The sequence below is a fragment of the Poeciliopsis prolifica genome, unplaced genomic scaffold (genome assembly GCF_027474105.1).
Source record: "Poeciliopsis prolifica strain line A6 unplaced genomic scaffold, Auburn_PproV2 SCAFFOLD016, whole genome shotgun sequence".
Lineage (NCBI taxonomy): Eukaryota > Metazoa > Chordata > Actinopteri > Cyprinodontiformes > Poeciliidae > Poeciliopsis > Poeciliopsis prolifica.
Window position 1 is genome coordinate 4,458,633 of NW_026562391.1, and position 16,808 is coordinate 4,475,440.

General features: G+C 39.8%; 3 protein-coding genes across 4 annotated transcripts; all 3 read left to right on the forward strand.

Annotated features, from left to right (window-relative positions):
- Positions 1 to 1,262: 1,262 nt before the first annotated feature.
- LOC129366775 (CMRF35-like molecule 6) lies at positions 1,263 to 3,718 on the forward strand. 2 transcript variants are annotated; one of them, XM_055040803.1, is made up of 5 exons: positions 1,263 to 1,538; positions 1,633 to 1,716; positions 2,593 to 2,691; positions 2,769 to 2,827; positions 3,612 to 3,718. In XM_055040803.1, the coding sequence occupies exons 1-5, from the start codon at positions 1,286 to 1,288 to the stop codon at positions 3,648 to 3,650; spliced, it is 534 nt and encodes a 177-aa protein (XP_054896778.1). In that variant the 5' UTR covers positions 1,263 to 1,285; the 3' UTR covers positions 3,651 to 3,718. The 2 variants fall into 2 exon arrangements, with proteins under 2 accessions (XP_054896778.1, XP_054896779.1); XM_055040804.1 differs by lacking the exon at positions 2,769 to 2,827 and having other exon boundaries at positions 3,612 to 3,710.
- Positions 3,719 to 6,499: 2,781 nt separating this feature from the next.
- Positions 6,500 to 13,098, forward strand: LOC129367183 (polymeric immunoglobulin receptor-like). Its single transcript, XM_055041483.1, has 7 exons — positions 6,500 to 6,536; positions 8,466 to 8,786; positions 8,874 to 9,158; positions 9,253 to 9,348; positions 12,119 to 12,220; positions 12,294 to 12,358; positions 12,436 to 13,098. The coding sequence occupies exons 1-7, from the start codon at positions 6,500 to 6,502 to the stop codon at positions 12,526 to 12,528; spliced, it is 999 nt and encodes a 332-aa protein (XP_054897458.1). The 3' UTR covers positions 12,529 to 13,098.
- Positions 13,099 to 13,862: 764 nt separating this feature from the next.
- tekt4 (tektin 4) lies at positions 13,863 to 16,543 on the forward strand. The gene is made up of 7 exons (XM_055041430.1): positions 13,863 to 14,390; positions 14,894 to 14,964; positions 15,071 to 15,214; positions 15,287 to 15,373; positions 15,460 to 15,595; positions 15,668 to 15,822; positions 15,896 to 16,543. Exons 1-7 carry the CDS (start codon positions 13,863 to 13,865, stop codon positions 16,107 to 16,109), a joined length of 1,335 nt encoding a protein of 444 aa, XP_054897405.1. The 3' UTR covers positions 16,110 to 16,543.
- The last annotated feature ends 265 nt before the right edge of the window (positions 16,544 to 16,808 follow it).

The window sequence follows — 16,808 nt, forward strand, 5'->3', positions numbered from 1 at the left end:
CTGTTTGTGTTGTGACTGAAATGTGATCGCCTTATCTCATACAAACTAATTGTGCTTTTTATTTGAAAAAGTAGTTTTACAAAACTTGTAAAAAAAAAGTTTTCACATGTTGAAGCTCAAAACTAAACTGATGTTGTTTTCTATCTGCAGCATCTCTGAGTTTTGTGATCAGTGCTGAAGGTTTGATCCAAGTGTTTGGATACAAGGGAAGAGATGTAAAGGTTTCATGCTACTACAGTGAGCGATATAAGGAGAACGAAAAATACTTTTGCAAGAATGACTGTGACTACAGTGACGTTCTCATTACAACAACACAGAAAAATAAAGGCAAATATTCCATCACTGTTGATCAAAACAGGAGAGTCGTCACAATAACCATCTCTGATCTACAATCACATGATGAGGGGAAATACTGGTGTGGAGTCAATGTGTGGGGAAAAGATCCCTACACTGAAGTAAGACTGCACATAAAAGAAGGTAAATAATTACATTTTTCTATATTTCTCTGGAGATTTCACAGCAAATTAAAATGAATAAAATAAAGCATCAATGTTTTGCCATGTTAATAATACACACTTTAATCAATGTGTGGTCTTAAATTTAGCTATTATTAGAAGCAAATGTATTTTCTAATTTTGCTAGTTGAATTATCATGTACTTGCTGATCTTGATCGTCTATTATATCCAACATAAAAACCTGTTTAGACATCAATGCAGACATGTTAATAAAAGGCTCAGTTTTACTAGTTTATAATGTTAAATATCACAAAAGTACAACTTTCTTTCATGTGAAGGTTGTGTTCTAGTTTTTCTTTCACTTTAAATTGGATTTTAACCTCATGTCAGACAGATGTTGCGACACGGTGAATAAAATCCAAAGTATTGAGGAAGGTTCAGTGACCATCAGCTGTTCGTACGACTCTCAGTCTGTCGACAAGCTGAAGTTCTTCTGCAGAGGAAACCGGCCCTCCACATGTCAACAGCAGGCAGTGATCAACTCTAGCAACACACAAAATGGACGATTCAGACTCTCTGATGACAGGAAGTCAAGAATATTCACAGTGACCATTTCCACTCTGACCCTGAAGGATTCTGGGTCGTATCTTTGTGGAGTCCAGAGAAACTCAGGATTTGATGTTTTTCTGCTGTTGATCTAGAGGTCAAAGGTGAGAGGTTATTCTGCCTTTGCTAATTTGACAATGAATCTTAAGAAGTTTATAAATACAAGTTATTCAAATTTCCTTCTCTGGCAGAATCCTGTCTGCAGTTGTACAACATCAGTGGCATGGAGGGACGTCCAGTAACTCTGCAGTGTCCTAATTCAGGACAACATCATGATAACAAGAAGTTCCTCTGTAAAGGAGACCAACACAACAACTGTACAGACATGATGGAGAACCAAACAAAGTTCAAGCTGCTCAATGTCTCCTCCAGCTGTTTCTCTGTGATCATCAGTGAACTGGAAGCAGCTGATGCAGGAACATACTACTGTGGTTCAGACTCTCAGCTGAGATTCATAAAGATACAGCTGGCAGTCGGTGAGACCAACACAGAGAGATAGAATGATAACAAGCAACAAAACATTCAGGTGAAGGTTTTTTATCACATTACGTTTTGTATTGTCTCCAACAGTCTCTCCACATCAAACCAGCTCTGTGACTCCAATTAGCTCTGCTGAACAGGTTACATCACAACCACCAACATCAGATAATCCTGGTAAACTCTTTCAACTTCTTTCTGCATCTCTGTTAATCCTGTTGTTTGTTCAATTTTCTCATTCCTATTGTTCGGTTCTGAGCTGCTTTATGACATACAGTTGATTTCTGCATTATTAAACTAAAGGTCATTTCAGCTCCTCACTGTAGGATTTAGTTTATCAGTAGTTGATGGGCTGAAATGATGTAGCTGTTTAAATGCAAACCTAACATTCACACAAAAAAGCATCAACACATTCATGCACATTCATAGCACATCAGTGTGAGAGAATGTCATGCCACCATCTTTAGGCATCTTGCTAAATGTCACCTTAAAATAGAGAAAAAAAAACAATTTCCTCTTTCATTAGATTGAGTCGTGCTACTGACTTTTGAGGTCTGGACTTTTTCAGGTTTCTGAGTTTTGAGTTTGAGACAAAAATGACAACATTCACATCACAAATCTTGATGCTTAATTCTATTTCTTGCTGAAATCTGATTTTTTGGATTTATTTTGCGTTGTCGTTCGTACTTCTAATTAAATCAGACAGCAACCAAACTTCTGTGCTCAGAGATAAACCAGCAACCAAAAAGGTAGACCAGATAGAGTTGTTAAAAGATAAATACCATGAGCATTAACGTTAAGCACAGAACCATCTCTGGATCAAGAATCAACAACAACAGAATCTCCCATTAGAACCTATTGATCAAATCCAGGTCAAACCTGGACCTACCAGTCCTTCCTGCTGCCTGGTCATCCATGAATGAAGTCTGAGTGTTTAGTGTTGATTGTTCTGAACAATGTTTCAAATTATTATTAAATGTTTTCATTCTCTGTGTGTGTTTCCAGGAAATGTTCTGTTGATACCTATTAAATTGTCCTGTCTCTTCTTTTCAGGTCTGACTTTATTTTACCTTCTGCGTGTCGTCCTGTTTCTGCTGTGGATCCTGCCTTTGGTCCTTATGATGATTCCTAAAAGAAAAATAAAGAAACAAGGTGAATTTACCCAGAATGTTGACACACAATGCGAAAAAACGAGAAAACAAAACATGTTTTTTTTGTTGTTCTTGTAGAAATCCAGATGAATGTATTGATCACTGCTGATGCTTCTAAGAACCCGAGGATCAATAATGCAAGTCTACAAAGTTGAAACTCTGAAAGATTTCTTCTTGTGAGGATTATTGCATTAGTTAAGTTTCCATTAACTATGAAATACATTTTCCTAGTGGAAACACACTAATTTAGAAAAAAATCTAACAGTTCTGAGCGAAAAGTTTTGCGTTTTGTTGTGTTGGTTGTTATCCTGACAATGTGTGGCAGAATCCATCACAGATCTCACAGCATCACACAGTCTATAACAAGTTGGTGTCGTTCAAACAGGTTCAATATGAGGCTCTTCTGTTAAATCAGTCGACTGCATTTGTCACAAAACGCTCCTAATTATCAGGGGCTTGTTGCTCCTCATACAGCTGAAGACACTGACATTAAATAACCTGATGGCTGATAGATGAAGAGAGCTGGAGCAATGACTGAACTATAAATATTTCTCTGCATCCAACTTTCCCTGTTCAGTATTTCTATGTCCACTAGGGGGAGTTTCTGTTTCTGGTCAGTTTGTGCTCGTCTCTCTTGCACCTCAAAAGATGCTTCATCAAAATATCAGAAGTTTTATTTCAGAAGTTTTATTGCAAATGCAAACAAGACATTAATTGATTTCTTTTAACTTTTTTTGAGGATTCAGTAGATATTTCTCCTACATTGTTTTCATTTCTCTCCACGTTCAGTGGAATCTGACTTTATCTTTGTGTCCAGATCCTTCAAGTTTTGTCCTGTGAGATTTTGAACATTCATCCAGATAAGCTGGTCTGCTCAGTAATATAACTCTCACTTCAATATCATAAATGATTATTTTTCAGATTGGTGAAAATCCAGAAGGCAGCTCAACATTCGCATGACAGAATCAAGAGCAACAATGAAGCTGCTGATTCTCAACAAGTGAACCAAAGTCTCACCACAAATGAAGATCTTTGTTCTGATTGTCAGAAGCAAATGATGAATGCACTGCAGAGGAAATTATTATACATTTCTAACTAGTTTTAAGATTTAGATGCTAATTGATCATTGTTTTAATGATGCAGTTTGTTTTGTTACATTAACTTTCGTCACATCATAATAAATAAGAGGTTTTCAATGAACCAGACTTTGTTTCCTTTTAAATTATGAAGGTAAAAATGCAGGGTATATCTGCAGTATTTTAAACCTGTTACATTGTTATGGTGATATTTTTATGTTTCTATAATATTTGTCATTTGTCAGTTTGACTTTAAAATAAATTTTATTTCTACCCTCAATTTGTGGCAACTTATTTCTTTATCCACTTTTTATTCACTAGCTGCTGTTACAATCAGCAGCTTTGCATTGATAGAATGAACCTGGAGAACATCAATGAATGATCTAAAATAAATAAACTATAGACAGAAAGTACTTGTATTGAAACAGAAAATATTCTTGATGAGAGGATGCAGCACTCTGTACTACAGCTCAGCCCTCAGTCATGTTTCCTATGACCAGTTCCTCTAACTCTTTAAGCATTTATATTTATGCTATTAATAATAAGGATGTTTTCTTATTATTTTGGTTGTTTTGATGTAGTTTGATTTTAGCATATGGAGCTTAGGTGAAAATTCAATCTGGGAGACTCGATCCAGCTGACATTCATCTCGCAATCGCCACGTCCTATCTCAACCAATCAGGGCTGGAACAACTCTCCGCTTCGAGCCTATCATCATCCAGGACCGTCTTCAAAAGCCAAGCTATCAGAGGGTCAACCCGCTCGTCGCTGCTCACAACCCACCTCCTCCCCTCTTCTCCACAGTGGCGGAGCCAGAGGGGTGGCCGGGGTGGCAAGTGCCACCCTAGTGCCACCCCTCTGGCTCCGCCATGACAAATGACAAACTGGAAATTGTCATTTTAAAATACAATACTTATGAGATCGGCCAAGATTTGCCAGGAAAACTGTATTTCCGACTGTCCCTGAAGGTAGCCCGATGCCCGACGCTGTTCTTGGACTGACATGTGGTTCCTGCTTGATCCAAAACACATCCGCGGCTTTAGAGTTACACCGTCCAGGAGTTCTGCAGGTATTTACAACATTTTACCGCTCAGCTGTAACCGCTGTTACCTTCCTAATGAGAGGCGACACTTGTCATACATTTCTAAAAAGAAATAAATAAATGGTTGTGCACCGCTGCATAGTGCCTCGTTTATTATATTAGCCATGCTAGTGCTGGTAGATCGTGTTTTAGACAGATTCTTTTAACATATGTTTTAGTGACATGCTGCCCTCTAATGTTTTATATCTCCCAGCTCTTGCTTGAAATGTGTGGTGAGAATATGTGAAAAACCATTGAGTTTTATAATGACTGAAATGTAAGTAGGCTATGTCATATGAAAGCTTTGAATTATAACCTAACTAGTTATTTTAATTAATTTTAATTAATGTATTTTTAATTTAGTATTTTAGCTAGCTACAGAAAACTAAAAACTATAGTTTAAATAATAGTTAAAATAGTGTTGTCTCTGCCAAACAGTCATGGAGTCTAAATACCAGGCTGTCTTATTTTGTGTAGAGCCCAAATGAAGAGAAAAGGGAATATCTCCCAGTTCTTCTTAAAGAGGCAAAAACCAGGACCAGACAGAACCCTGCAGCAGTGACCAGGACCAGACAGAACCCTGCAGCAGTGACCAGGACCAGACAGAACCCTACAGCAGTGACCAGAACCAGACAGAACCCTGCAGCAGTGACCAGGACCATACAGAACCCTGCAGCAGTGACCAGAACCAGACAGAACCCTGCAGCAGTGACCAACCTGAGAATCCAGCCAGGAGACTCCAGGCCCAAGTGTATCACCAGTGGGTTAGAGGCTGACAGAGAGAGTTATTAAGTATTAAAATCCAATAAGCCTAATTCTAAAGGTTAGCATGATGCTTTTTTGCATTTTTTATTGTGTATGTTTATGCATTTCCAGTTAAGTTCCAGAGAGAGATGAGGGTGATACAGATTCAGAGTCAGACTCTGGGGAGGAAGACGGTGAAGCAGAAGGAAATGGTACTGAACTGCCCCCACCCAGCACAACCTATTGCACACCATAAGCACCAGTTTATTTATTTATTTATTTTTGAGAATTTGTTTTTGGTCATATTCTGGGCTCTGAGTTTACATTTACATGTTCACTGTTCCATAGTGCCGTTTAACGTCTTGTTTGGTCTTGGCAAATCTTTGTTAAATAAACCATTTTAATTTGAGTGTGTGTGAGAAAATATTTGTTTCCTTTCGTTCATCATTTGTATATGGACCCCTCTGATAAAGCCTTGTTCACCCTTTGGCCACCCCTTGAAAAAAAGTCTAGCTCCGCCACTGCTTCCTCACCTCCGTTCTGATGGATGTTTCCAGGATCCTTCCACACCCAGCTCCACCACCGGTTTTCGGCCCCGGGGAAGACTGTCCGAGCTCGGCCGAGCTGATGTCCTGCCTGCGGTGATCCGCGACTCACAGTGTTCAGCCGGGGCCGAGCGCCAAAGATTCTGTATCATTAAATCTGTAACTGCTATTCTCTTCTCTGTGTGAGTCTCTGCAGATTGAATTGAAAAATAGAGGAAATGATAATTTAGACCTCACTCATGAGTTTTGCTGATGTTTGTGCAGAGGGTTGAACTCATCAGATCAATGTGGTTTCCTTAAGATACTTCATGCTTCACTTCAACGTTATTTCTGGTTTAGTTTGTCGTTCTCAGTAGTGCAAAGATGTGGAGCTTCCAGATCGTGTTTTTCATCTTATCTGGTGAGTTTTAGTATTAATTTATATACTAATATAAATTAAACAGTTTCCAGTGGCTTTAAAATGCAGGGAAGATTTTGTCATCTTAACGTCATAAAAATGTACAATAAAATCAAATAGACAAGATGGCTCCCTCTGCAGTAGCTGACATACTACTTTTGATTTTCTATTTGCTTTTAAATAAATATATTTACAATCTAATCATTGTCTTTTATAGATATGGCCTTTTCTATTTATATATTTACAGTTTGCTGAGGAGTCAGACTAAGAATTTCTATTTATTTCAAGTGACAATAATTTAAAATTAAACTTATTGCATTAATTATATTTTTGTTCTCTCCTGTTTCCAGCTGCTGTGTGTTGTGTGAGTCGTGCTGCAGGTTTGATCCGTGTGTTTGGATACAAAGGAAGAGATGTGAATGTTCCTTGTTCATATGACGAAGGTTATGAAAGTTATGAGAAGTACATCATCAAAAAAATTTAAAAATCATTCAACTGATAAGTTTTGATGAATTCAACAGACAGAAGCAATAAAGATTTCTTAATGCAAAACCCTTCTGATTGTTTCTTGGTGTGAGAACAAATCAAGTTCCTGAAGAAAATATTTAAGGAAAAGAAACATGAAGATCTGCACAGCAGAGATTAAAACCAGAAACTGAGTGTCCCTCAATACTCCACCTCCTTTTTGTTGTGGTGAAAAAACTCTATTTCCTGTATTTGTGAGTAATGCCTGTGAGCGTCTCGGTTGCAGATTTAACATTGGACCAATGCAGAAACAAGACGTTTCACACTGCTGAGTTAATTCGACACGTTCAAAGGGTGTTGAACCTTCTGAGTATCAGGATCCTTAGTAGCTCTGACGTTTCCTCTTAATGTCTCATCTTAAAATAACTTCTGCTCAGTTCAGCTCTTGTTTGAAGGACAAAGAGATGTGGAGCCATCAACTCATCATCGTCTGCAGTAAGACATAAAATATGATCTGCAACAGTTTGCTTTAATCTTACGATGAAATCTATTTAATTCAAATTAAATGTGTTTTTAATTATATAGTATTTATTTAAAGACTCAGTAGCACTTCCTGTTTGTGTTGTGAGTGAAATGTGATCGCCTTATCTCATACAAACTAATTGTGCTTTTTTATTTGAAAAAGTAGTTTTACAAAACGTGTAAAAAAAAAAAAAACAATGTTTTCACATGTTGAAGCATAAAACTAAACTGATGTTGTTTTCTATCTGCAGCATCTCTGAGTTTTATGATCAGTGCTGAAGGTTTGATCCAAGTGTTTGGATACAAGGGAAGAGGTGTAAAGGTTTCATGCTACTACAGTGGGCGATATGAGGAGTACGAAAAATACTTTTGCAAGCATGACTGTGACTACAGTGACGTTCTCATTACAACAACACAGAAAAATAAAGGCAAATATTCCATCACTGATGATCAAAACAGGAGAGTCCTCACAATAACCATCTCTGATCTACAATCACATGATGAGGGAAAATACTGGTGTGGAGTCTCAAGTTGGTTTAGAGATCCTACACTGAAGTAAGACTGTACATAAAAGAAGGTAAATAATTAAATTGTTCTATATTTCTCTGGAGATTTCACAGCAAATTAAATGAATAAATAAAGCATCAATGTCTTACCATGTTAATAATACACACTTTAATCAATGTGTGGTTTTAAATTTAGCTATTATTAGAAGCAAAATGTATTTTCTAATTTTGCTAGTTGAATTATCATGTACTTGCTGATCTTGATCGTCTATTATATCCAAAATAAAAACCTGTTTAGACATCAATGCAGACATGTTAATAAAGGGCTCAATTTTATTAGTTTGTAATGTCAAATATCACAAAAGTACAACTTTCTTTTATGTGAAGGTTTTGTTCCAGTTTTTCTTTCACTTTAAATTGGTTTTTAACCTCTTGTCAGACAGATGTTGTGACACGGTGAATAAAATCCAAAGTACTGAGGAAGGTTCAGTGACCATCAGCTGTTCGTACGACTCTCAGTCTGTCGACAAGCTGAAGTTCTTCTGCAGAGGAACCCGGCCCTCCACATGTCGACAGCAGGCAGTGATCACCTCTAGAAACACACAAGATGGACGATTCAGACTCTCTGATGACAGGAAGTCAAGAATATTCACAGTGACCATTTCCACTCTGAGCCTGAAGGATTCTGGGTCATATCTTTGTGGAGTCCAGAGAATCTCAGGATTTGATGTTTTCTCTGCTGTTGAACTAGAGGTCAAAGGTGAGAGGTTATTCTGCCTTTGCTAATTTGACAATGAATCTTAAGAAGTTTATAAATACAAGTTATTCAAATGTCCTTCTCTGGCAGAATCCTGTCTGAAGTCGTACAACATCAGTGGCATGGAGGGACGTCCAGTAACTCTGCAGTGTCCTAATTCAGGACAACATCATGATAACAAGACGTTCCTCTGTAAAGGAGACCAACACAACAACTGTACAGATATGATGGAGAACCAAACAAAGTTCAAGCTGCTCAATGTCTCCTCCAGCTGTTTCTCTGTGATCATCAGTGAACTGGAAGCAGCTGATGCAGGAACATACTACTGTGGTTCAGACTCTCAGCTGAGATTCATAAAGATACAGCTGGCAGTCGGTGAGACCAACACAGAGAGATAGAATGATAACAAGCAACAAAACATTCAGGTGAAGGTTTTTTATCACATTATGTTTTGTTTTTTCTCCAACAGTCTCTCCACATCAAACCAGCTCTGTGACTCCAATTAGCTCTGCTGAACAGGTTACATCACAACCACCAACATCGTCCTCATCATCAGATAATCCTGGTAATTTCTTTGTTTCTTTCTGTTTGTTACTTTATTTTTTCTCACTCTTTTCATTCCAGTTGTTCCAAATCTCCATATGTTCTGGTCTAACAGCTCAAAGCTGCTCTAACGACACAAAGTGAATCTCTGTATTAAACTGTTTGGAAACAATTAAATAGTTTCCTCATGATGACCAACAGCTTTGACTCTTTCCAGTCTGGTTTTCGTGCTCACCACAGCACGGAGACTGCCCTCGTAAAAGTATTCAATGATATCCATATAAATACGGACTGTGGGAGAACCACGGTGCTGGTTCTATTGGACCTCATTGCAGCTTTCGACACTGTCGACCATGACATATTACTGAATCGAATGGAGAGTTGGGTTGGACTCTCCGGTTCGGTGCTCGACTGGTTTGAATCCTACATAAAGAACAGGGATTTCTTTGTTTCAATTAGAAACTTCTCATCAAAGAGGTCAAAGGTCACATGTGGGGTACCCCAAGGTTCAATCCTAGGACCCCTCTTATTTAATATTTATATTCTCCCACTAGCTCAGGTCATAACAGGAAATAATATTAGCTACCACAACTATGCGGATGACACACAGCTCTACATTACGATGTCACCAGGTGACGCTGAACCCATCCAATCACTGAATAAATGTTTAGAACAGATAAATGTTTGGATGTGCCAAAACTTTCTCCAGCTGAACAAAAACAAAACTGAAGTCATTATTTTTGGACCTAAAGAGGAACGATCTAAAGTCAATGCACAGCTTCAGTTATTACAACTAAAACCTAGCAATCAGACCCGAAACCTGGGAGTAGTGATGGACTCGGACTTGAACCTTGCGAGCCACATAAAGACAGTAACAAAATCGGCCTTCTATCACCTGAAGAACATCTCCAGGATTAGAGGACTAATGTCTCAGCCAGATCTAGAGAAACTCATTCATGCGTTTATCTTTAGTCGCATTGATTATTGTAACAGCATCTTCACAGGCCTGTCCAACAAATCAATCGAACAGCTGCAGTTGATCCAGAACGCTGCTGCTCGCGTTCTCTCTAGAACCAGGAAAATAGAGACATAACACCAGTTTTAAAGTCCCTCCACTGGCTCCCTGTAGCTCAAAGAATAGATTTTAAAATACTGTTAGTTTACAAATCACTGAACGGTTTGGCACCACAGTACCTCAAAGATCTGCTGTTGTTGTATCAACCTTCCAGACCTCTCAGGTCTTCTGGTTCTGGTCTGCTTTGCATCCCCAGAACCAGAACCAAGAGAGGAGAAGCCGCTTTCAGCATCTATGCACCAAAATCTGGAACAAACTTCCAGAAAACTGTAAAACAGCAGAAACCCTGACTTCCTTTAAATCTCAACTAAAAACACACCTGTTTAGTTTTATTTGAAACGTAATACGTAACAATGTATTGTTTATTCCATGATGCATGACTTTGTGTTTTTGTGTTTATGATGTAAAGCACTTTGAAATACCTTGCTGCTGAAATGTGCTATACAAATAAAATTTGATTTGATTTGTATTAAACTAAAGGTCATTTCAGCTCCTCGCTGTAGGATTTAGTTTATCAGTAGTTGATGGGCTGAAATGATGCAGCTGTTTAAACATTCACACTCACAAAGCATCAACACATTCATGCACTTCACACATTCAGAGTACATCAGTGTGAGAGAATCTCATGCCACCATCTTTAGGCATTTTGCTAAATGTCACCTTAAAATAGAGAAAAAAAACAAGTTCCTCTGTCATTAGGTTGAGTCATGCTACTGACTTTAGACGTATGGACTTATTCAGGTTTCTGAGTTTTGAGTTTGAGACAAAAATAACAACATTCACATCACAGGTATTGATGCTTAATTCTATTTTTTGCTGAAATCCGATCTTTTGGAGTTATTTTGCGTTGTCGTTCATACTTCTAATTAAATCGGACAGCAACCAAACTTCTGTGCTAACGGATTACAACACAAAAGCAACCCACAATGATAATGCTGACATCACTCAGCAGTGAACTGTTTATGGACGTAAGAGTAGATGTAGACATTTACGGATCAAATTAAAAGTATTTTGTGACAGTATCTATCATGACAAGAACACAAAAGAAACTCATAAAAAGAAAGCACAACTAACATCAATGGTCTTTTGTGGCGCATTGACTGCAACTTCTGCAGCGACGTCTGTTTGGATTGTAGTCAGAACCAGGAGTGGTGGGACTGTGATGTGATTTGCCTCAGTGGCACAAACTTTAACATTTTCATAATTATAATGGTCAACCATTGTTCACGTCCAGTTTTACCTCCATCTGGAGCATATCCCACATCAGTGGCACAAACGTTGGGTGAAAAGCCAGATGACGGTTTAGACTGCAAATCCTTCAAAAACTATCAGATACATATTTGATTTAGTTCCACACATGGAAATGGCACAGACTGGATTTTATTTGGAGATGAAACGATCGAAATAGGGCCATTCAGACTACAATGGAAAAGTCAGAAATAGGTCTTATGCTGTGGGTCACGTTTCACTGTTGTGTGAATGCATCCTACTGAGCTTTAGTGGGTTGAGCTCTAATAAGTTTATTATAAATAACAGTTAAGAAAATAATGTAAATGAGGCGGAGATAGAAAGAGGAAACAGAAGCATCGAGTTGAACTTTTGGTGATCACAGTTTTTTCAACACAATTAAAATACGAAACTCATGTTGTCATTTTGTGGTCTTGTTTCTGGGGAGGGTTCTGAGAACCAGCTAATTTCTCCATTTCCTTGTTTTCAGATGTTTCTTTATTCTACATTCTGCCTGCGGTCTTCGCTCTGCTTCTGATCCTGACATTTGTCCTTTTGCTGGTTTTAAAATCCAAATCAAGGATCAAGCAAGGTACATTTACACAGATTATACACCAACACATAAATCCCCACAGAATCACATCATGTTTACTTTGTGTTTTTAGTGGATGGAACCAATGGAAACGTGTTGAACTCTGCTGACAGTGATGAGGAGACGAGAATCAACGATGTGAGCAAACAAAACTTCAGCTCTAAAATATTATTTTTCTCCCTGCAAATAAAATCATCTTTCTTTTATTTCTTTAGATCTATGACTTACAAGAAGATGTCGTTTACATGAACTCTTCCTCTCCAAACATGCTAAGTCATGACAATGATATCTACAACAACATCCTTTAAAGGAGATCTGCAGAAGTTAGGAAACACATGACCAGTGTTTCTGCCATCTTGTGCAACAGCTTGCTAAAGCAACCAAATGCTGGTGTGTTTTCATTTAGACATGTTTTTAATATTTATTAGTTTTTATGTCAAATGTGACTGAAGTGTGTTAAAGCTGCAGCTCAGTGGAGACACGCAGACAAAACAAGTCAAATTGATTTGCACTGAGATGTCAGCCTGAGGTCAGACTATTTGTTCTGTGTCACAATATGCATCTTTTGGGCCTGTTGTGTTTCTGAAAGCTAGAAGGAATTTCAAAAGAAGTGTCAAATTATCTATACAGACTAAACTTATTCATACCTGTAAGTTTAAAATGATCTCAACATTTTCTGAATGAAAGTAGTGTCAACTTTGTGGAGTCAACTTGGACCAGCAGAGGGAGCTAGAGATTAGTCTGATGTGAGGGAAACCTTCCAGCATGAAACATGAAACACTTGGAGCTCAGTGCAGAAGTTGAAGCATCTTAACAGACATGCAGAAAGTTGGTCAGTGTTTGTTTTGTTGCAATGCAAATAAAGATCTTTTCTTTCATTTTAAGCGTATAAATTATTTTCAGCATGCAGTTTGTAAATGGAAATAAAAACTAATCAATCAAATTTTTTTCCCAAACTGATTCTTCCCTTCCCTGCAAGATTTTAGGAAGTGCTTCAGATGAAGGATTTTAGACTCCTGGCTGCATCTCCCCTCCTCCCAACTTTACCTCAGACAGGAAGCTGAGTGTCTTCAGGTCAAACAGCCCAACACAGGCAGACAAGTCTGATAAGAGACCCCGCGCTCCCTGCTTTAAACCCAACAGCTCAGTTACATGGACATGTCATTTCCTTCATGTTTAAATGGCAGCGCCCCCTACTGGAAGAAATGAGACGTCACAGTCTGAATGGGATGTAACTTTCAGCTTTTCCAAGAGTTTAAGAGTCACTGGCTTTCTCACTTATCTCATTGGCACAAATGATCTCAATCTGACCACTTAATAATAACATCACGGAAAAATATACAAGACAATATTTACTGTATATAAGAAAAATAACGTCTTATTTAAAAAAGACGTCATTTTAATTAAAATCTGTGTGGAAATTGTTGATTTTCTCAAAAGTGTAAATTCAAATAGTTTAATAATTTTGCTGTACAGCCTCTGGAAGTTGCCATCCACTCCTCTCATCTTCTGTCACTCGATCTCCTCCTGCAAACGTGTAACTATAGGCAACGGCAAACAAACTCTGGTTCCTACAGGATTGCTTTCACTGCTGCACCGACTGTCCTGTCTTTTTAGTTTTTATTTTTCTTTCTGTCAGAAAATGAGTTCAGAAATCATTGCGTCTCGGCCGCATTATGACAGCAGAGCTGCAGCGCAAGGAGTCCACTGGAAAAGTCCGCCTGTGGAGCAGGAAGTGCCGCAGGCATCCTCAGGCTCGGCCACCGCTGGGTATCGCTCTGCTAAATACACCCCTGCCGAATGGCTCTCCAATTACCGAACCATCCTCGAACAGGCCGGTACCAACCGCAGAGACGCCCAGAACATCCAGCGGGAGTCCAGGACCTTGAGCCAGGACACTGAGGCTGCGGCCTTGAAGACCCAGGCCGCAGGGACGCGTCTTCTTGGAGAGAGACTCCAGGAGATCCACTCCTGGAAGTCTGAGCTGCAGCGGCACATCGAGCTCCTGCGGGCCGAGACCGAGTCACTGCTGACGGTGAAGAAGCGGCTGGAGAGGGCGCTGGATGCCACCGAGGCTCCTTATGCCATCGCCACCGATAATTTGACCTGCAGAGCAAGAAGACTGGGAGCAGAGCTGGTCAGAGACATGGTGGAGGAGGAGCTGCTGAAGGTCAGCAACGCATCCTTGCATTACTGTTTGGGTTTATATTTAACACTCTATGATACTTTCCTTAATAATGAATAGATGAAATCTACATCAAGCAATATAGCAGGGATTGTTCCTGTTCAAATCAAGCTGGTTGTCAGGCACTTCCCTCTGGCCCAATGTTGATTTTGAGCCGGATGAGGGGTTTTATTGTAGATATTATACACAGAACTGATAGATCGGCCCATTAGTCATTAATGATTCTGGGCTAAACTAATTGCAGCAGCTGATGGCCATCCACAGCTCTCAATCAATGATCAATCAATCAATTAGAGAGAGGAGAACAGACAACAACATGGACAGTGGCAAAAATGAAAAGGAGGTGCAGAAAGAAACACATCTAGAAAGTGGCTTGTTCTTCAGGCAGACTGTGTAAAGGGTTAATAGGTAAGCTGAAAATCTGCACATAGTGAATCTGACAGTCACAGGCACAGCAGGTTGAACATGTGGCTCTGTGTGTTTTGCAGGAGGTGGACTTGATCAGGAGCATTCAGGCTCTTCTGAAGAAAACTGCAGCTCAGGTTGTCGCTCAGATCAAGTAAGTCTAAAACTGGTCACTGGCTCCCAGCAGGGATCCAGTTGGTTTGAAGCCTCTCACTTTAGAAAACAGCATTCCTACGAGTTGATGGTTTTCTGTGGGTCAGGAGGAACCGACGTGCCCAGCAGACATTGGAGATGGACTGGTCCGATAAGTGTCAGGCCTACGGCTTCGACGACGCCTGTGGAAGAAACCATAACATGAGTCCAGACACACAGCAGCACCCCAGTTCTGCCACCATGCAGGAGCAGTGAGTCTGACTCTTTAGAAACATCAGAGCTGAGCTCAACTTTTACACACAAGGTTCCCTCGCTTCCTGCAGCGTTTCCACGCCCTCGTCATGGACAAAGTTTACTCAAGACAACCTGTCAATGGCCCTGCAGGAGGATCATGCCACCAAGAGCCTCAGGTCAGAGTCACAACGTTACGCTTTGTTGCCAGAGTGATTTTCTTCGACTGCTGAGAACTCGATGGCTGTGTTTTTTCATTTGTCAGAATCCTTGTGGAGCAAGTGCTGCAGGACACCACTGAGGATCTGAGGGTCCAATGCGCCAGCGTGGACCGAGCCTTCGGCCTGCGCTGTGAGGACCTCATTGAGGCCAAGACCCAGCTGGAGATGAAGCTAGCTCAGGTGGATGAGCTGACAGGCAGAAGAAACAAACCCACAGGTGAAACGTGGTTTACTGTGTCGTTGTTCCCGTAGACTTTGGAGCAAATTGGTGCCCAGGAGAAGAACATTGAGGTCCTACAGCGGGCCATTCACAGCAAAGAGGCTCCACTGAGGGTGGCCCAGTCCAGACTCTACCTTCGCTCTCTCAGACCAAACATGGAGCTCTGCAGGGACCAGCCCCAGCTCAGGTAGATGCACACAAACAGAAACGTCAGCATCATGTCGTGTGTCCATGTCCTCATGTATGAACCATGTCTGCAGTTTGGAAGGAGAAGTGAGGCAGATTGAGGCCTCCTTGGAGTCTCTGAAGCAGAAGCTGAGTGAAGCCAGGAGCTCCCTGTCCCTCCTGGAGGAGTCCAGGATGGCTCTTGAGAAGGACATAAACTGTAAAACCAATTCACTGTTTATTGACAGGGAAAAGTGCATGACTCACCGTAAACGATACCCGACCGTCTCAGTACTCTCAGGATACTGAACTTGTCTTCATAACTTGGGATTGTTCTGCTTGACAGTTTGAATAGTATCATGTGAAAAGTTTAGATCTTAAAACATTTTTTTTTATCTCCACAACTTTATTCTCAACCAGTTTGTTGTTTTGGTAAAGGCTCAGATGTTATCCGTGTCACTGTGACTCCATGCACACCGGAGAGAGTTGAAATTTCATAATCAATGGTACCGATATACTAAATTTCTCCCAACAAATTCCTCTATTTTTCTCATGATTTCAGCCGTGGCATCAACAAAGGAGGAGGATGTTTGATCCAGAATATGTGTACAAAGTTGTGAAAATTGACCTTTGTTCGCTTTGAGAGGACAAAGGATCTTCAGTGGAATGAAGTATCCCTGAGTATGTGGCAGCCTTTAGTCTTCATGATGCTGTTGCTCATTATTGCTCTAACAAATGGCTAAAGTCTTCAAATAAAATATTTATCTTCTTCCACTTCACTACTTTGAACTGTTACAATAAAATGTTGTTTGTTTGTAACTTGACACGTTGTGAAACGGTTTATTTGTTGTGAGTGTCTTTGCAAGGCGCTTTATTGAACCAGTCACTCCTTCATAGGTTAGCAAGCTAGCTGTAAGCCATTCATTTCCTTGCTTCCAGTTAGAAAGCTGCATCTGTTAGTTACCTGAAAACTTTTCCTAAGCTGCAACTGACAAGAAAACACAAACA